This window comes from Ostrea edulis, chromosome 5, assembly GCF_947568905.1.
Source record: "Ostrea edulis chromosome 5, xbOstEdul1.1, whole genome shotgun sequence".
Taxonomy (NCBI): domain Eukaryota; kingdom Metazoa; phylum Mollusca; class Bivalvia; order Ostreida; family Ostreidae; genus Ostrea; species Ostrea edulis.
Genome location: NC_079168.1, coordinates 23,665,032 through 23,687,356, shown reverse-complemented (window position 1 = coordinate 23,687,356; position 22,325 = coordinate 23,665,032). Strand labels below are relative to the sequence as shown.

General features: G+C 36.4%; 1 protein-coding gene across 2 annotated transcripts in view; it reads right to left on the bottom strand.

Moving 5' to 3' along the window:
- Positions 1 to 10,359, bottom strand: part of LOC125649627 (lachesin-like) — a 50,859-nt gene extending 40,500 nt beyond the window's left edge. The window contains exons 1-2 of one of the 2 annotated variants that reach the window (XM_048877291.2): positions 10,161 to 10,359; positions 9,676 to 9,932 (exon numbers count right to left, since the gene is read on the bottom strand). In XM_048877291.2, the coding sequence (XP_048733248.2) occupies positions 9,676 to 9,769 (94 nt within the window). In that variant the 5' untranslated portion in view covers positions 9,770 to 9,932; positions 10,161 to 10,359. The remainder of the gene's footprint in view (positions 1 to 9,675; positions 9,933 to 10,160) is intronic. The other variant, XM_048877289.2, reaches the window with a different exon arrangement.
- Between the last annotated feature and the right edge of the window lie 11,966 nt (positions 10,360 to 22,325).

Here is a 22,325-nt window from a genome sequence, read left to right as displayed (position 1 = left end):
TTGTCTTTTTGGTTACGTCGTTTTCTGTTTAAAATTTATTCACTGTGCATAATAAGGAATCTCACTCGATACGAATCAACTTTTGCTCTGATGTCCGTCATTAATCAATTAACTCATTCTTCTGGTGATTACACTGTAATTTAGTCAACTATCATCACATCAAACCGGGAAGCTCAGTGGTAAAGCGTTCGCTTCGTAACCGGGAGATCGTGGATTCGAGTCCCACTCGTACCATGGCCGTGTCAAACCTAAGACGTTAAAATAGGTAGTCATTGCTCCTCCACCAAACACTCGGCATTAAAAACCGGAGGTCCACTAACGCGACAGGTGTTGGTACCCTCACTGCTACCGCTGTAAGCGCTAAACATAGGTCTAAATTTGTTTTACTTCACCTACAACTGGTGACATCTCAACAGGAGTGAAAACATGCTCGAGGGACGTACAACAAACAGACGACCAATATGATCCCATCGCGCATTGATTTTGGATCAGCTCATTGGACAAATAGAGACATGTTCTAATCCGCTCCTAAAAAAACATTGAATAGCAAAAAAAAAAAAAAAAAAAAAAAACCCCCATGAAATAAACATGTAATGTGTGTAGTGTAAACATGCGTTTAAGGCCGTAAAGTTGTAAGTTTAAATTAGCACTAGGTTTTTAGTACATCGTTTAATTTTAGCCTTCTAATGTAAAACGTTTTCGTTTGTCTTGAGAAAGGAATAGGTTGTCCTGCAAATTTGACAATCTGATGAATTGTTTGTGCCGTTGGTGATAAAAGTGCTCTATATAAATACATGTACTGTATCTATATAAGTGTTGTAGTTTGACCTTGTATCGACTTTGTTGATTCGACACTTGAAGGTATCAGGTTTTGTAGTTCTCTCTCTCTCTCTCTCTCTCTCTCATTCAAATATTAAAATACGAAGATTTTAAAAAGTTAATTCCAATACATCACAACTATGTAAAGCATGATAAAAGAGAGAGAAATAAAGGATCATCACGGATGCTTTTTATAAGTTTCTCCACTTTATGTTTATAGATGATGCTTTTTATAAGTTTCTCCACTTTATGTTTATAGATGATGCTTTTTATAAGTTTCTCCACTTTATTGTTTATAGATGACAATAACGGTGATGATATCAAATTTATAGGTAGAATATTCCAGAGGTGTACACCTGTGTACAGAATTGTACCAATTCAAATACACTAAACAAACCCAGCTGTCAAACAGAGGTTATGAGGGAGGATCTGAGGCTGCATCAAGTATAATTCTGGCAACTCGTTTTTGTAACTTATAAAGTTTACTCTCTCTCTTGAATTGACTACTTAGTACACTGCAGCCAAACTACGAGATTTTGTCAGAAATTCATCTCCAGTAAATAAAGTACCCTATATTTTGGAGTTTCGTGTTTGAACAGACAAAATGTACTAAGCGACTGAACCCCCACTACTGTACTTAACTATGCTTCACCATTGTGAGAGGGTATATCAAGTTCATGATAAATCTCTCCTATTGCACATGTATTTTGACCATTCATTTTTTAGTCACAAATTCTTCCTGTATGCTTGCACGCGCAAATTCACACATTTGTGCTTCCGATGAGGGCACAAAAACACTATCACAACGTGTCATCCCATTATCGCGGCCTTCTACGATGTTTCAGCCAGGCTTAGTCGTGTGGAAACCCTTCCTCGCACCCGGTGTCAGTTTCTGTTGCAGAACCGTGAACTTATGACAGTATAAACTGATATAACATAAAAAAAAGGGCAAACGACCTAGACACCAACTGGGAGAATATTCTTGATTTAACATGGTAGAGAAAATGAACGAAAGGTAATATACGAAATAGAGACGATGACACTCCTCCTAGGTGCCTGATCCTGTGCGACAACGAAACATTCTCAAACTAATAGGCATTCATTAAAACCTTATTTTCTCTATATTTTATTGGAATTTAATGAATAATCAATAGATCTTTTTATCATCTATCAAAGGTTCACCGAACTCCGTTGCATATACAAGTATTATAAAGATGGTGACGAAAATATTAATAACGGACGAACTCTTTTTGGATGAAATCCATTCTTGTGGTAAATCAAGTAATTATGTTATTGATTTTTGCATCATTTCAACATCAACCCATTGAGATTATTGTCAATTTTTGCTTATTGTATTCAGAAACATGTACAATATATGCACGGTAGGCAACCTCTCCTGAGGTTTATTACCTCTACAAAGAATATTGTACTCTGGCTCTCAGTGGGTATGTCACGGCTTAATTGCCCGGTATAAATACTTTTAGAACAGTTATGCTAACGCGCTTCATGAAATGTATGCCGAAGCGAAACGTTGCAGTTCATACCCTCATGTATTTTTTAAAATGCAATTTATTTTTTTAACTAAACAGAAGTGCGAGGTACGGTGTATGTATGGTTAAAAATCAGATGACGGAAACGATTATGGGGATGTGTTCGCTTTTGGCACATATTTAATATTATATAAAACTACGATTGTTAATTTACAATTTCATACATTATCCAGTCATTCTAGTATACTCCATCCTTTTTTTCTGAATTGGAAATAACGGTGTGTTTTATATTTTAAGTATCATTATAAAAAGGTGAAAATAACGAACAGCGATCGATAAATCTTATAACTCCTATAAAGAATACAAAATTAAGAGTTGGGCAAACACGGACCCCTAGACATATCAAGGGTGGGATCAGATGCCTAGGAGGAGCAAGCATCCCCTGTCGACCGGTCACACCCGCTGTGAACCCCATATCCTGACCAGGCAAATGGAGCATCCCGTAGTCAAAATTAGTGTGCAAAGAACGACCGAACGTTGGTATGAAACACGCCAGATAGCATTCGACCCAATGAATGTAGTAATGGCGAACTAGATCATTATAACAACCATAGAATTTGTGAAATGCTGACTTTAAACGAGATTGTTGAAACCCCTGTAACGTCAACTTGTTTGACAGTAGCGTGTCTCGATTACAAAAATGATTATATGTGCCTTTGAAATCAGTTGCGAGACATAAACACCATATACAGGTGATAATGGAATATTGCTACATATGTATGGGAAGTTGACAATGGAGAATCTGAAGTCATCCCGTTTGTCATAAAGTTGAGTTGTTAGTTTGCCGTAAACATCTCTGTTCAATAAAATATTCAAGTACGAAGCAGATGTGAAAATTCTGTGGTCTCTTTCATTTCGAGTTCACTGGGATAAATCGAATCGACATATATTGTTAATAGATAAAATTTGGATATCTTGAAAGCCACAGCAAGATATTTTTCTTCTTATGTAGGTTTTGAATCAAATCTGCCTCCTTAGAATATTAAAACAGGTCAACTAACAAAAGAACACAATACATAAATTTATCTTGTATAAAAGGAAGGATTTATTAGAAATTATGAATTTAGGTTTTCTGTTTTTTAAAAAAAAGTGATATGCATATCGCATATCGATAAAGAATCAAATTTTGAGAATTTTTTAAATATTTTCTCTTTCTGCCTATGCATCCGTTTACTAAAAGTTGAAATAGTCTAATCGCGTGTAGAAATTACTAATTTCTCACTCAAATTTATTGGTCTTACCTGAATTCAGAATGTGTGAAAAACGAGAACAAACCAATCAAAGAGTCCCAAATTGAAGAAAAAACAAACATGATACACGTGTATTTCATTTTGGTTCCGCGACAATAATGAATGTGGTTTCTTGCTTATACATGTAATGTCATTTACAAACCAACATCACAATAACTGACCAATGTAATGTCATTTACAGAGCGACATCACATTAGCTAACCAAATCGTGTTCTATCATTCCTAGACACTTGTATATATAAAAAGATTTGATAAAACGGATCCATGGTCTGCCTTGTTCTTTGTCGTGGAATGTGTTTGCAGCATTATCGATAAGAAATGCTGAGGTAGATTGATTAACAGATGACACCTTGAGGGTGACAATGCAATCGAGGATCACAAAAAAAAAAAAAAAAAAAAAAAAAGAGCAGCGGGAAGGTGCACGTGTATACTAGTATATGGATGGGAATGACGTATCGCCAGTGATTGTAAACATAATCATACATTAACATCTGTTAGAGAAACGGCCTCCTGATAGACAGGTTAAAAAATTCAAATCATGTCTGATATTATCATAAACAGTTCCCACGCCACATATACGTCTTTATATAACTAGTTTATTGTTGTATTAACTGCACTTGCACTATAAGGATATATTTTTGATCTATCAAACGTTGCTCATATTGGATACATGACACTATACCAATATTTCATTGACAACGATTTAAGTGTCTTTGGCATTTACGAGATGATGTCTAAAGCTTTTCAAGAGCGACACCGTAGTTAGAACTAACTTTCAGCGCCATCACTGTTTCGATTGACAAATTATCGAGATAAAATGCAAAATTACTTGGATCTCTTTCAACATGGCGGTCAATAGAGGTACTATTCAGATACAAGAAACGAGCAATTACAGACAGACCCAAAATGGTTTTTGTCTCCTAGTGTCCTTAATTGAATATAGAGCGAGGATTTAGTGCATTCCGCCATATCAATGGATTCGATAGACAAGCGTAATTGACATTTATAAGCAAGGTCGCGTATTAATCGTTCATAGATGCCTAAAAAGGAGCTTGTCGTAGAGGGAAACAGATTCATAAAAATACTCATGAAAAAGAACCGAGAGGACACTGACGCAGAATCCAAGAGTTTTGATGATAACGATCCGGACATGGATAGATAATCCGTCCTCCAGAGGGAAATGGGGTAGCATTACTTATTAAGATGGCTAAATTTCGGTAATTGAATAAGTATTGATCTGCAGAGACAAAAACGTAGACACTGTTTGATGTCGGTCATGTTTTATAGCTTTTCTGTGAAGTTTCTGTGCCATACATACATTTTTTGTGTACTATTCACAATTTGTACCAAGGCCGACGATGCAGTCCGCAGACTGAGTCTGGAGACCTAAACGGCTTATATATGTAGAAATGACAGATGTATTTATGGACTGGGCACCCCCTCTGCTGTTGTAAATAAATTTAAGTACTGCTATATGTGTGTGTGTTCTGGAACACAAAACAAGGGAGAGTACGTTTATAGATTTTTTCAGATTCGACCTAAGACACGAATTAGATTTCAAGATCTTAAAATTGTACTTCTTGTACAGCTTAGAATAAATGAGATTCTACTATGTTACGAATACATCATAGTTGTTAAAATTACATTTGTGTTTATGAATTTATTAATTGCTACTCTTATCTTGTGCAAAAGTCATCAATGTCACTGTAAGAACTGTTCTATTGAACACACAACACGTAAATTTTCCCGGTATATGATCAAGTGACGGTTGCTTAGCATGCTTGAGTTGAAGACTTTAAGAAACTTCAAAAATTTCGCGTAAGGGTTCATTTTGTGCATTTCCCATCTATCGCAACCTTCACACATTTCCTCCCTCACGAACATTTCCACTTTCACAGTAATGGCAGACTCAGACTGATACGCATGCTTTTCACAATTCTGACTCTATCCCAAATTCATACGCCCGTTTCGCACGCTTGATCCCTGTTTCTGGATTCCAGTGATCGTTACTCTAAGTTTGCTCCAAAACATTCACACCCTCTTTTACAGACACGAGATTTTACAAAAAAAAGATTTTTCTGATACCACTGACACCGTGAATATTCTACTTTTACATGCAAGTTGTAGTGTGAAAAAGGGTTCCCTCATATTGTATACAGTCACGTCTATTCAAATAGCGTAAGAGCTACTGAAGAAAGGTATGTATATGTAGGTATATGTATATGTAAGTATATGTATATGTAGGTATATATATGGGTATGTATTTCTATATACCTACTTAGTTTGTGTTTCCACTCCCATTATGACCTTGATGTAGGGAGAGGGCTAAAATAGGCTGTGCCTGCTGCCCCACTCATTTTTTGTGAATAAAATATTATTTAAACTATTCAGAGATTTGGGTAATACTATTAGGTTTCTGATGATAAAACCTAGATTCAATGGATCGCCGTGGGTCACAAAATGACTTATTTAATATGTAGTGATTCAAAGTGACATCGCTAAAAGTCTTCTGCAGCGAAAAAACGAAGTCACATGATTAATTTTGTATTCCTTATTGGAGTTATGAGATTAATCACTGTTCGTAATCTTCACTTTGTTCAATGTAGATGCGATGTCAACAATTAGTTCGTTCTAATCTTCGTTGTGTACTTGTGGGACAACTCTAGGGAAACAATCCATCGATTTACTTCTCATATTCGCACCCAATCTTACTACTAATATTGGTAGTATTGATATATTGATAGATAAAGCACATGTTTTAACGGATGATGCGTCGCAACGCATACCCACATATATTTGTTTAAAAAAATGAAATTTATTTCTCAATTGAATGTTATAAAGTATGGAAAATCTAATGTTACATTGTATCATGTTTTTTTAAAAATAAATTATAATTTTTTATTTAGGTACACTTCGATAGACAAGCAATTATGTTTGGAAAATACGATCAAATTTCATTTATATTACAAAATTTGATAATAACACATCTTTGCATGTAAATATGAGAATTAAACATATATTACCTTTAAAGATTATTGCAGATAGAATAAATTGTTGCGTTTAAAGAATGGCAAAATTCTTTGCGTTTAAGAAGCACTAGCAACAAAACGATAGAACAGAGCTTACAGCTGATAACCTAACACAATGTATTCCCTTTTTAGCACAATTTTTGCTTACTTACAATTACATTGCATTGCTATCCCACCCTTTTCATATTTTGTTCCATCCTTTTGTAATGGTGATAATTTAAGAACCAATCTCTGACAGACGTACACAAAGCCATTTTCAAACTTATAATATGAATAGATGAATATATTTTTATTTGTTTAGATGTACATGCAGTTTGATTATATTTTGCATGCTTCTATGAGAAAGAGAATAGAAAATAAAATGTATTATCGGATCATGCACATGTATACCGGGTAATAAATGCAGTATGGGAGTTTTCAGAGGTCAACATCTGCGTGCACGTGTACTTTAAAAAAAAAAATCATTTTTGAAAATACATGCGGGTATGGACTGCGACGCGATACGCTGGCATCGCATACTTGACGAAAAGCAGTAGTGCTTCATGGAAAGCATGCCGACATGAAACGCCACACTCATATATTTAAAAAAAAAATTAAATTCATATCTTATATCTACATTCTGCTTTCATTTCTGTCAGAATTTTCAGCTTTTAAAATAAACGTACTGTTTCTGTCAAGATTCATACGAGCATTGTTCACAACTCCACCGCATTCATGGGGAAAGGACTACCATTAGAACTGGGGGGAAATACCGAAGGCATAAAACTTTGGAAATGTATAAATATCATGACAACGTCATGAGGTGCAACGCTGCAGTCGGTAATAACAAAGGTTTCACATTCCTATTTCCTTTTAATTTTGTGTAAAAAAAAAAAATGATTTTTATTGCTATATTTGCTTAGAATACATATGTTTACACTGACCCCCTCCCCCCCCCCCCCCTTTTTAAAAGTAAATCAACGCAATGTATATTTAGAAAGAACTCGAGATTAGATTTTATTTATATCTAGCTTTTTTCCTCTATGAATGATTGCTTCTGCAGTTAGATCATTTAGTTCCGAATTTTTCTGGTTTTCTCATTTCATATCGGGTAATTTTTATACACGTATAAATGACTTATACTCCGGAAATAAAAGAACAATCAACTCGCGAAGCGTTCCATTACAAAACCGGAAGAGTGAACATAATTCTGACGAAGAAACCACATTTGCAAAGATATCCAGAGATGCGAAGGAAGAATTTTTATCATCTCATGATATAGATACGCAGTCAAGCCTACACTACAGTCAGTAATTCGATTTTCCTTTTGACCCCCTCGATATATGTTTATTTCGCGTTCTTGAGATCCGGAATAAAGACCTTTCGTTCAATAGACCTGTCCCTCTGTGCATACCAAAATCTTGTCCCTGGCCGTATGTAAATATTCTATGATTAATGTATTTCTAATTATGCTGACATCTATTCAATATAAAAATTCTATTTGTCAATGTAACAGACGCAGATAAGGGAATTCTATACTGGCAATTTCTTGCATAAAACTGAGGAGAATATTCAACGAAACCCTCTGTCCCATACGTAATGATTATACAATGGAATTTGTACTCCTGGTACATTTTTTAAAAGATGAAAATCTCCCCCTGAGTAAAAAAAAAATCCCGTGGTAACTGATATTGATCTCTTTATGCAAAAATCTACACTTATAAAGCGACTCCTAATACACACAACAATGAACATAATATAATATTCCATTCTGAACACAGATAGACCAGCATCCTATTAAATAATCATTCATTACAGAAATTAGAATTACTGTACAGAATTATGTCAATCAGTGTCTGGGAGGCTTGCGTTAAACTTTAATGTTTCTGTTCAAATGAACTTATAATATGCCTCTGTTACCACGATTGAATTTTACTAGTAGCATTGATTCGAACCTTGGTGTATCCAGTCTATGAACAATTTCATGGTAAGTCGCGTTACAAGCAGATTTGTGTGTAATCATATCTAACTATCAATTAAAGATGTGAAATACTCTTTATGAAATACGCTCTTAGTTATCAACTCGAATTTAGGCAATACTGTATAACTAGTATTTTCTGCGGATGTCCATTCTTTGCGGATGAGAAAAATCCGCAAAGATTATAATCGCAAAATACACATGCCATGCTAATGTAAATCTTGGGATCAAACACAGCGTACTTTAATTCAAGAAGGCGCTAAGATACGCCTTGCTTCAGTAAAAGTCACTGTCAAAAATTGAATAGAATCTAATTTCAGATCCGCCTTAAAAACTAGGATCATCGTTAAATATTTACGTTTCCAAAAGTGTCAAAGTGTCTTTGAAATCCATTGATCTTTGAGATATCTTGGTGACCGACCTTGCCGGTGAAAATGCTAAATATATATATATATTTTTATAAAAAAAATCTATAGCAGTACAATTAATAGCACTGTATATGAAAATAAATAAACCTTTATCTAGTAATGGCAATTAGAATCACGACCACTTTTATACTTCCGTAACGTCAGCAAACGATCACCTGTCAATGGTATATATATATATGTCACGAGGTTTCCGAAACCTGTAAATTGTATAAATAGTGAACAAAATGTGAATGGTTCAAATATATTAAAATTAAGCCTTTCATTTTCACTGATCGACTATTCAGAGATACGTCGAAACAGCGTACATGAACTAAAACTATGTAGCAACTACACGTCACTTCGTCAGTTAGGACCCGGACCATAAAACACAGCTTGTGGCGCGTGCAACCCTTCTTTTTCACGGAATATGATATTACAGCAATGTCTGCATCCATACAAATGAATATCACCACATCAGAAGCCCGTCTATCTTTTCAAACAAAGGAATGAAGCGCTGCAAAAAACCCCGGTCATATCTTTGAATTAGTGTCTTTGAAGTCTGCGTGTGCGTCAGTTGCAACAAGTGGTTTGTCGATAGACTAAAATTCTCTTCGCATACACAATGACATAAAACCAGCTGAAAAAGAGCAATTTTCTACTCACCACTTGTTAAAGCTGCATAAAAGAAAATCCCAGGTACTACAGCATCAAAAACGTAAATCCATCGGCGGATCCTGTCTCTTTTGCGGCGTGTCATGTTTCAATTACGCTAGGTTCGACTAAATTTGAACATAACGGGGTATTAGTTCTGCATTAATTTTCCTTTTTAAGAGTTTTGCATCGTCTTTCGATGTTCAAACACTCTTTTCATTAAGGTTATATATCAGTTCACTTCATCCTCATTAATCCTGTGGTGAATACTAATAAGAGAAACATTTCTAAATCAAAACAAATAAATAAATATATAAAAATTGTAATAAGCAATGTCTCAAAATACACCAAATAAAACTGGAATTTGTAGTAAAAAATGGAATCTAGAATTGGTATCTGATTCAAAGCTTTCCAAAAAATCCAAGTGAATAATTCTGTAATTTACGAAGCATGAAACCATACGACAGACTGGTCCCGTCTCTCCAATCAAAACACACCTTGCAGTAATAGAGCAGACGACCAGCTGCAGATACTTTCCCGCGCTGCCAAACACTGAATGAAATTGTAAAGTTTCCACCGCGTTAAATCCGACCTAACGAGTAAGGCGCTCTTTCGCCTGGACTCTACAATATTCTCATGGAAAGCCAGTATTGGACAAAACTGCGTGTGCCAGTGCAGGGTTGCGCTAGCGCATGTTGGGCGAGGAAAATTGAATTAATGGTATTTACAGAGAGCTTTTTCATCGAGCTCAATGCTTAGTAAATTTGTATACTTTAAGAATATTAGATAACTGATTGCTCAATAAAACTGAACTTCGCTATCTACACGATGTTCAATGCAATCTCATAAATATAGAATTAAATTGGTAGCGATATGAATTAAATAAAACGTCAATAAAAATCAAAATGATACTGGATTATGGATTTTTTTTAAAGTCTTAAAGATTAGTTAGACTATTGTTTCTTCTATCTGTTTTATTTATCTTATATATATATATATATATATATATATATATATATATATATTAAAATATTTTTTTAATTATTCACATACGAAGACGGTTGCGATCGAAATAGCGACGTCTCTAAAATGTTCATACCTGACATTTTGAAACTGAAGCCGATTAAAATCCAGCGGATGCTCGGCATGGTTAAGCCTCTTCTTGACCTTAATTACTCGTAACGGTGCTAAGAATATTTATAATTCAGGAGCGAAGTCGGTCAAAATCTTAAGAATGAATCAAAATGGCGACGACTCTCAAACTTCTTGACCTTAATTAACTTTGCATTTAAGAATATTAATTATTCAAGAGTATTGCACCGCTCCAGGTGAGCATAAGTTTATTTTTAGAAACGTTCTGTGTTTTAAGTTAAGAGGGACCATTATCTTGTAATATCCCTTTTAACAATACACGTACTCGTTTCGAAAAAAAAAATCTCTGAATATTTTTGAACTGGATATTTTGAAACAAAAATATTTTACAAGTAGAAAAATAAATAGTTTTTAACTGAATATGGGAAACATGTAATTGATTTTCGTCGTTCAGTGAGAAATCCATTTCCTTTCAATTCCCTTAGGAACTAAGTATTTCACCCTCCCTGTTTATAGTAAGAGATCTAGCCTAAGAATCAACACTCGTTGTCTGACTGCAAACTAGATTTTACCCATTAGATGGACGAAACTTTTAACACAGTTTAGTTTATAAATGACTCGATTATGATGAGAGTTTGTCTAACTTTTTTCTCTTCATCAATTTCTGTACACTCTCGTCGGTTCTACGTCAGCGTGACTTTATGGTCACACGTGGTTGTCGTAAAACAGACTACAGAGACGTGGTTGTGTTTTCTTTGTTGTTGTTGCTTTTGTTTTGTTTATTTGTTCTATGTCCCTTTGAGAATCTTTTTTCTTATATGATACGTCACAAGTTGTTGGTGAATTTACGAATTTAGATATATTCTTGGCGCTCAGGGCCATTTTTAAGATTTCATCCGAAATACCCGTTACTCCTACTTCTCAATGTCAAGCGTATGGCAAAGATGCAGTCGCAACCCATAATTATATCTCTTAATTTTTTCAATTGTAATGCAAAATAATCTCTATATATGGCATTATATATACTGTTTTAGTTTTTTATTCAGGAATATGCAAAGATATCATTTACATACATTTAAAAATAATATCTTATTTAAAGAAATACTGCACGATACATTGTGTGTTATACATAAGGTAAAAAGGAAAACAGTCCCAGTTATTTGATATTTGAAGTGTAGAGTGGATGTCTATGTCTATACTACATGGCTAGTTTCCATTAGGGTACTTATAACCTTAAAAAGTGACATACACACTATACTGTGATTAATGTTACGATCAAAATATTGATTATCGAGGGGAAAATGAAAGACATTCAAATTGAAAAACATAATACACTGTACTACTTTAAATTATAACTTAAATACATCATTACTGATTATTGATGTCTCTTGCCTGTCGTAAGAGGCGATTCCTCCGATGAGACCGCAAAAACCTAGGTCCCGTGTAACCGCAGGCGTGGCACGATAAAGATCCTTCCCTGCTCAATGGTCATAAACGCCGATCATAGGCCTAAATTTGCAGCCCTTCACCGGCAATGGTGACATCTGCACACGAGTGAAAGAGTCTTAAGAGGGACGCTAAACAATATACAATACAAACAATCAATAATAATACTTTTGGGAGATAAATCTAAAAATAAATCTAAATCTTGACACATTATTATGTCTTCCCTCTTTCAGGGGGAAACATTGTTTCTTGTACTTTCTGTCCGTCCGTCCGTCACAAAATCTTGTGAACGCTTCTCCTCCTATATGGCATGTGGAAAAGACTTGAAACTTTGTACAATACTTCATTGCCATTTGAAGATGTGCATATTGTCAGGACAGGAGGATCCAATTATTTTCCTAAACGTTATAGTGGATCTTAGAGGGGTTGAGGATGTAACATAGCTTGTGAACATTTCTCCTATATGGCTTACATGGTAGATTTTGAACTTTGTAAAATGCTTCATTGCCATCGTTAGATGTGCATATTGTCAGGACAGGAGGATCCAATTATTTTCCTAAAAGTTACAGTGGATCTAAGAGGGATGGAGGATGTTAAAATAGCTTGTGAACACTTCAGAATCTCCTCCTATATGGCTTGTCAGATAGATTTGAAACTTTGTACACGTACAATGATTCATTGCCATTGTTAGATGTGCTTATTGTCGAGACAGGAGGATTTAATTATTTTCCTAAAAGTTATAGTGGATCCAAGAGGGGTGGAGGATGTTAAAATAGCTTGTGAACGATTCTCCTCCTATATGGCTTATCCGACAGACTTGACATTTTGTACAATACTTCAATGCCAGTTGCAGATGTGCATATTGTAGGGAAAGAGGATCCAATTGTTGTCCTTAAAATTATAGTGGGTCTGAGGGGTGGAGGTTGTAAACACTTCTCCTATGTGGCATATCAGAGTTCATAGTGGCTATGTCCCTGCTCATGCTTTCTCCTCCATATCATGCAGAACATTAAGGGAGGAGGTTTTAATTGGAGCACTTCCAATTTGGGGAGCTGGGGAGACATTTGTTTTTCATAAAAAACAATCTTTAGTTTACATTCTATTTTAATACCATCAATTTTGCATTCTATGGAAAAAGGATTTAAGCTAGCGTTTTGGTCCAAACAAAATACTTTCAGTTTTCCCAGGGACGACGCCTACAACTTCTTGCTATAATGTTTGCATTAGAATGATATGCCATCTGCATACAATAAAACTTTACATTCAGGATCAATGTTTGCATCAAGATCATATACTAAGAATAAAAGAGACCCAAATAAACTGCCTTGGTACCCGCATGTAGCATTGCATACTCGAGAACTTGTGATCCCCCAGGTAAGTACGATTTAACGAGGCCGAGTATAATTCGAGTGCGCATGACTGCGCAGCTTTTTATTTTCATGCAGTCGAAGTGATGTTATAACTTTCTTAAGTATTGTGTTTTTAATGCAAAATTAACATTACCCGTAGCGTTCATGTGTTAGAAATTGTGCTTTTAAGATATTAATTGGATGGCTTGCTTAAATGGCTCTTACGACATCATTGTTTTCCGGTTTTGTTAACAATGCATGAAGCTGAAGAACGAAACATGACTCGCTCGCATGTTCGCGACGGCCGTAGACATTTTACCAAGAAATTGTTGACAGAACATCAAAAGCAACATATCAGCAATCTGAACAGCTTTATTTCGTTACAAAATGATTCCTCTACGCCAATATATACCACAATATGCCAAATTCAGACGGATAGGGGCATTGAAAAAAAAATAACTTTGATATAATCTTTAGACGGGGCCAGATGGTGGACTTTTTTAATTTCACCATTTAGTGACTTCTCACAGTAATTTCATATATTACAAAGGAATATATAGAAATCCTTAAAACAGAAATACCAACCAAAAAAAAAAAAAAAAACCCAAAAAACAACAACAAAAAACAAAAAAACCAGACTATAAAAAAATGTGAAAATTGATGCATTTCCCACAAATTCCCATAGGATCCAACAGTAAGAATTAATAACCTTTGAGGTGATCCATTATCATATCCGGATGGTAAATGTCCGTTTTTTATCTTAAAATAATTGATATAATGTAGTAAAATTTCATGCAAGAAATTTCATCAAAATATCCAGGAAAAAATAATTAGACTCGGTTTTGTTAAATCAACTACATGTAATTAACACAGATGACATTCAGTTATTCACGGAGCATTTCATGATCTACTGGGTCAAAGGTCAAGTAGAATAATTCCAGTGAAAAGATTTTTAGCTGTTTTTGATTTGATATGATCAGCAAGATTCATTAGGCAGCTGTCTGTAGAAAATACAATTCTAAATCCTGACTGAATTTCATACAAATTATTGTTATCAATAAGAAAACTTTCGAATTTTATATATTGCCTTTTCTAATATTTTAGAAACAATGCTTAAAATGTTACTGGTCTATAATTTTTTCTACTCGGGCAATTTTGAGTTCGTCAGCAACAGTGTCTTCAGATGTAGACTGATTTATCAATAATATAATGCGGAAGCTGAATGGTAAGTGCTGCATCTTTGAGAAACCTGGCTGGGGTGACATTAAAACTACAAAATTCTCTATAAATAAATTGTTGGCTAATATGCCTTAATATGAGGGAGTGTTTACATTTAAACACTTTGAATACTGGATGAAGTCTTTAGGAGAGGGTAGGTTTTCTTCAAACTTTGCTGCTATTTGTTGTAAAAAAGGAATTAATGTGATCTGCAATTGTTTCATTTTCAAAGCAGTTATCATAGTTAATGTTCAAAACAATGTAGCTATTAGTTTTGGAATTATGTCGATACTCAAGACTTTTCAAACATGACCACGGTTATTCTTGAAGGGGGGGGGGGGTGTACGTTTATTTTCGTCTAGCTTGTCATTGAAGTGGCCGGACTTCGCTTCGTTACACTGCTTCTGAGCTAAATTTCTAATGTTACAGTACGATTTGTACACTTCATGCATACCAGACTGAAATTCAACAAATGCTTATCTCCTTAGTGAATATAGTCCAAAAATCCATAGTTCTGTTTTCTTCTGATTTCTTTCACTGGTGTAACTTTGTTTAGAATGCAGTCAGTTTCTGTTAAAATATCTTTGTCATAACTCTTTGTAGACCTTATTTTGACATTGTTATGTTTTCCAGACACCAGACCGACATATTGTCTCGCATCTATTACACAGGATACAATCTATTAGTGATTATCAGGAACACGGGTGGGTTCATCGATCATCCAAGTCAGTCCAAATAGTTTAATGACTCTAGTGTGTGTATGAAAAAGTCAATTGCTGGTATTCAAGGGGCAGATTTTAAAATCACCAAGAAGAAAAAACATCAGTCTTGACACACTTGTTCGAGGAAAGGTGAATATAACAAACAGGGATCGATTTCATAACTCCTATAAGGAATACAAAATAGAGAATTGGGCAAACACGGACCCTGGATATACCAGAGGTGTGATCAGGTACCTAGGAGGAGTAAGTATTCCGTCAACCGGTCACACCCGCCGGGCGCCCTATGATGATTGTCTCCTACATGTATCTCAATAAAGTGTGAATGTGTTGGGCGCCTATGCTAACACGTTCTAACATTTGGCAGCAGGAATTCCAAGAACAAAAACTAACCATTGTCTGTCATCCCGCTCATCCAGTGTGAATGCAAGGTCATCCTTAACGAAGGTACTACCAACACTCTGATCTATTACGGACTTTGTGGATAGTTCTATATTGACAGTGTATTTTGTGGATAACTGTATAGTGACGGCGGATTTTGTGGATAGTTGTATAGTGACAGTTGATAGTTGTATAGTGACGGTGGATAGTTGTATAGTGACGATGTATAGTTGTATTTTGACGGTGGATTTTGTGGATAACTGTGTATTGACGGTGGATAGTTGCATATTGATGGTGGATAGTTGCATAGTGACAGAGGATAGTTGTATAGTGACGGTGGATAGTTGCATAGTGACGATGTATAGTTGTATATTGACGGTGGGTTTTGTGGATAGCTGTATATTGACGATGGATAGTTGCATATTTATGGTGGATAGCTGTATAGTGACAGGGGATAGTTGTATAGTGACGGTGGATAGTTGTATAGTGACGATGTATAGTTGTATATTGACGGTGGATTTTGTGGATAGCTGTATATTGACGGTGGATAGTTGCATATTGATGGTGGATAGTTTTATAGTGACGATGTATAGTTGTATATTGACGGTGGATAGTTGTATATTGAAGGTGGATAGTTGTATATTGACGATGGATAGTTATATAGTGACAGCGGATAGCTGTATAGTGAAGGTGAATAGTTGTACATAGTGATGATGGATAGTTGTATATTGACGGTGGATTTTGTGGATAGCTGTGTAGTGACGGTGGATAGTTGTATAGCCAGTGACGGTGGATTTCTTCGCCATTGACTTGTTAGTTATGTCTACATTTTACTGTTTAACAATCATAAATACATATCATCATAAAAATAGCAACGATTTAAAAAAACCAAAATTATTTCTCCCTTTTACATGCATAGCATAATGTTACCTGTGATATCCTCTAAATCGGAAATAAAACTATACCAGTCTATTCATATACTGCATGAAGATTTATGTTGCTTCGTTTTGTGGGTCTTGGGACATTCAAGGGTTCATCTTATAGTCTTCCCGATTCTCTGTGTAGAGAGCACGGTTACGTTTCCTTGATATTGAACAGGTGTAACTCCTGTCTACCTACTCTTTATGACACTACGTCACAAGATGGCGATTTAAATGTTTTTGTGAAAGTATTTGTATCGATCGATTTGTTTGCCTAACATCATAGCTCAGTGGTTAAAACATTGGGCTACAATAAAAGATAAAAAAAAAAAACCCAAAAAACATTGGGCTGGTGAACCGCAGATCTCGAGTTTATGTGTTGAAATGTTTTTTGAAAATCATGTTTTCATCCTTTGCATATTTTCTGCCTTTTTGTCATAAATACTTATTATATATCATCATATCTTTTATGGTTAAACCAATTCGTACTGATTTGAGAAACTATTTCTAGGTAGTGAGTTCCATCGCCAAACGCTCGGCATCAGGTGTGAATGTCACGGGTCCTCGGAGATGACCTTAAAAAACGAATGTACCGTGTCACAGTAGGTGTGGCACGCTAAAGAACCCTCACTACTCAATGACTGTGAGGGTCGAGCATAGGCCTATATTTGAAGCCCTTCACCGGTCTTGGTGACGTCTCCACATGGGTGAAATATCCTGGAGAGGGACGTTACACAATATACAATCAACCTATCTCGTTTAGGTGATGACAATTCGTTGGCTCAATGCGTTACAAGCCTTTTTCTCTATCATTGCTACAAGGATGCAAACCTGTGGATGTTTTAAATGTACAAATGGGTCGTAACAACAAAGAGAAAAGTGAGGCCAACACAAAATACTCAACGATCCGTTTTCTTTTCAAACCCTTTCCTCCAATAGCTTTCACTATGCAGTATGGGGGTAAAAAGGTGGCAAGGACAATATATTCACAAACTGGGCCAATAACACAAAAACATCGGTAGCCTGACATGCTTCAGACTGATTACTAGTAAACTTTGAAATACCAATTTATTGATATTTTAGATATATAAAGTATAATTTCCCTCAATATGTGCAAAATTTCGCTGAAGGAAATGTTGATAAAGAAAAGTTTTGACCACGGTAATTAAATTCATAGACCTGCAAGCGGTTGATCGTCATTTAAAGAGATGAGTATGTACATTTGACATAACCCGCGATAATCCACGTTGTCCTATCTATTTCATCCCGTGGGGATCTGGGTTAGAATAGGTCCTCAGTGCCCCTTACTTGTCGTATGAGGCGACTAAATGGGGCGGTCCTTCGGATGAGACCTCAGAAACCGAGGCCCCGTGTCACAGCAGGTGTGGCACGATAAAGATCCCTCTCTGCTCAAAGGCCGTAAGCGCCGAGCAAAGGCTTAAATTTTACAAACCTTTAAAGGGCACATCTCGTGTTTTCAAAGTATACAGAATTATAGGCATTTTGTCTTCCTTATGCTTATAGAAATTAATTGTAATAGTTCGTTCGCTGAAGTATTGCGATAATTAGCCACAATACGGACTTAAATCTAAGCCCCGATTTCAAAAAGATTTAGATATTTTTAAAAACTCGGGTTTTAGGGGCCTAATTTATTTACCATGGATAACTTTTATTTCGATGTTGACAAATTTCCCGAGTCTTATATCTTTTAGCCACTAGTACATACAAATAGCGACCCAAATGTAGCGAGAAAAGCGAGTATGAAATCTGCATAAATTTGCGAGTAAATAATGTTTACATGGGATCACTGTCTAAACACAATTTAGTAATGCCATTTCTGTAAACAACTGTAATTAGCGTTGTTGCTTTTCTAAAATAAACAGTGCAATAATTATTAAATTTATTTTTGGAGAAGTTAGATAGGCCTAAATTATGATACGATTATGTATCATTGACAACTAGGCCTACTGTCACGGGTGCATTTCGAAAAAAAAAAATAATAATGATCAAACTTATCGTGAAAATCACAATACTTTTAAATTATTTTATTAAAGCAATTTTATTAGGCCTAATCATTATTTTTTGTTATCAACACGTTGTTACTTAGGAAGTGGGAGCGCGGCATGCTGTTGTTGTAAACACGTACGCGTTCCTTAAAAAAAATGAAAGCATTATAATTCAATTCAAAGTCGGGAAATATTATATTTTATTATTTATAATTGAAAGTTCAATTATCTTTTATCTTTAAATTTCTTTTTTAAAACTACCAGTTAGTAGACACTGCTAGTTCTGCCTATATGTTGTTACAAGGTGAAGGTCAGTTGGTGCGAGTGTGTATTGAATTCGATAGCAGAACGGAAAGCATATGCCGTAGGCCTATATGTAACAGTGCGTAGCTTCTATAGAACAATTTTCTCGCAGTTTATCTACGTCTTTGTCCAAGTGCTTGTTTGAAAAAGTACAGGGACAAATTCTACTGGGGTTTTTATGGCAAAGTCGTTGTACCGACAAAAAATATTCACGTCTTGTCCCTCATACTTTCCTTCGAAAATTGAAAAAAAACAGTCCAAATCCTCTCTACTGACAGCAAGTACACCCTTAAACGGCACAAAACACCCTAATGCAGTGTTATTTACAAGCTGTTAATGTGATAATTGTTTGTTTGTCAATTAAATCTAATCTGTTTATGAAATAGCTATCAACTGTTTTCAAATCTTCTCGCTCGAGGTCGCATATGACGTCACAGATAATGGCGCGTAAAATATCGAAGAAAATATGCATATCGCAAGATTTGAATTTCATCGCTTTCAAACTCGAAAACTACGCAAACTGTTTCATTTAAAACACATGTAAAGTGGTTTTAGGCATGAAATGAATTAATTTTGCTGAAAAAATTAAAAAGTTTAAAAACATGCGATTTGTCCTTTAACGGCATTGGTGACGTCTCCATATGAATGGAAAATTCTCAAGAGGGACGTTAAACAATATACAAGAGGCCCAGGGGCCTTATAGGTCACCTGAGTATCATGTAACAACCTTCCAATGTTTGAATTAGGTTTGTGTTTAAATATAAGAATTTTACTTTTGGATGGAAGAAACATTGAATAGCTATGTGGTCAGCCCCGCCTTTGCACCAGAACCCCTGACCCAGGGGCCATAAATTTCAGTTTTGAAAGAAGCATCCTTGATCATCATTATCATACTATTAGTTTGTCTACTTAATACCCAGCAGCAGAGGAGAAGATTTTCAAAGAAATAAAATGCATTTTCACTATATGATCAATAGGGCCCCACCCTAATACCAGAACCCCTTACCCAGGGGCCATGAATTTCACAATTTGAAAGAGGCATCCTTGCTCATCATAACCATGCTATTGGTTTGTCTACTTAATACCCAAGGACAGAGAAGAAGATTTTCAAAGAAATAATGCATTTTCACTATATGACTTATAGAGCCCCACCCTAGCACCAGAACCCCTGATCCAGGGGCCATGAATTTCACAAATTTTAACAAGAGGTACTGTGAGCTATGCTCACTAAGAATACCCCCCGCTTACCCCAATCTCCCAAAGGGTGTTGGTAATAGGTATAAACTACCTCTTTTCTGAGTGTTGCTACTTTGATGTCCAGTGCACATGACCTTTGACCTTTTGACCCCAAAATCGATAGGGATCATCTTCATCCCATTAGTAGTCCATATATATGATATGGTGACTGTAGGTGGAAAGGATAACGCTTTAGAGCCCGGAAACCATATTGCTACTTCAATGTCCAGTGCGCTTGACCTTTTGACCCCAAAATCGATAGGGAACATCTTCATCCCATGGGTAGTCCATATGTTTGATATGGTGACTGTAGGTGGAAAGGATAACGCTTTAGAGCCCGGAAACCATATTGCTACTTCAATGTCCAGTGCGTTTGACCTTTGACCCTAAAATCGATAGGGAACATCTTCATCCTATGGGTAGTCCATATGTATGATATGGTGACTGTAGGTGGAAAGGATAACACTTTAGAGCCCGGAAACCATATTGCTACTTCGATGTCCAGTGTGCTTGACCTTTGACCTTTTGACCCCAAAATCGATAGGGAACATCTTCATCCCATGGGTAGTTCATATGTATGATATGGTGACGGTAGATGGAAAGGATAATGCTTTAGAGCCCGGAAACCATTGCGTCTACAGACGGACGGACGGACAACTCAATTCCAGTATACCCCCCCCCCCACAACTTGTTGCGGGGGGTATAAAGAGGCATCCTTGCTCATCATTACCATGCTATTAGTTTGTCTACTTAATACCCAGAGACAGAGAAGATTTTCTACATTTTCACTATATGACCAATAGAGCCCCACCCTAACACAAGAACCCCTGCCCCAGGGGCCATGAATTTCACAATTTTGGTAGAGGGCTCATTGCTCATTATAATTATGCCCACAGTTTGGCTTCTTGATGTCCAGGAGTAAAGAAGAAGATTTTTTAAAATTACACTCATTTTGATGGTTTTTGCCATTTTCACTATATGACCAATAGAGCCCCCCCCCCCCCCCCCCCCCCCCAACACAAGAACCCCTGCCCCAGGGGCCATGAATTTCACAATTTTGGTAGAGGGCTCAATGCTCATTATAATTATGCCCACAGTTTGGCTTCTTGATGTCCAGGAGTAAAGAAGAAGATTTTTTAAAATTACACTCATTTTGATGGTTTTTGCCCCACCCCTCAGACCCCAGGGGGGCAGGGACCACGAATTTCACAATTTTTGTTCCCCTTCACCCACAGATGCTATATGCCAAAATTGGTTGAAATTGGTTCAGGGGTTTCAGAGAAGAAGCTGAAAATGTTCAAATGTTAACGCACGACGAACGACGACGGACAAAAACAGATAGCAATAGGTCACCTGAATGAATTCAGGTGACCTAACAACCAACCAAGCAGTTTCTTTTGGCTTTCTAACCATAACTGTATGGATGATCGTTTGTTGTCTGCTGGTCAGGAACAGACGCCCCTTGTACCCGCTGGTCAGGAACAGACGCCCCTTGTACCCGCTGGTCAGGAACAGACACCCCTTGTACCCGCTGGTCAGGAACAGACGCCCCTTGTACCCGCTGGTCAGGAACAGACACTCCTTGTACCCGCTGGTCAGGAACAGACTCCCCTTGTACCCGCTGGGTATATATGTTCAGACCTCTTTCCTCCTGGTAAATGTATGAAGATAAACATCACAGAACTGACCTAACATGAAAGACCTGATCGATGGCATACCGCGCACGGTAGGATAACATCAGAAATCCTTTTAACGAGATCTGTGGATATATACCAATCCTTTTCTTCAGATTTTAGTTGCTCCTGATTTATAGATAGCGTTGCTGCACGGGAGGATTCTGCAAATCTTAAAAAAGGACCGGGTCCACGGGTTGATTGGGTGTTGTACATATCTGGCCCTCGAGGAGGCGAAGAATCCCTCTTCCGAAAGCCTTTAAGTGTAGAATATCTGACAACTAGGAACAAATTTCAAGTCAAAATCTCAGGGAATTGT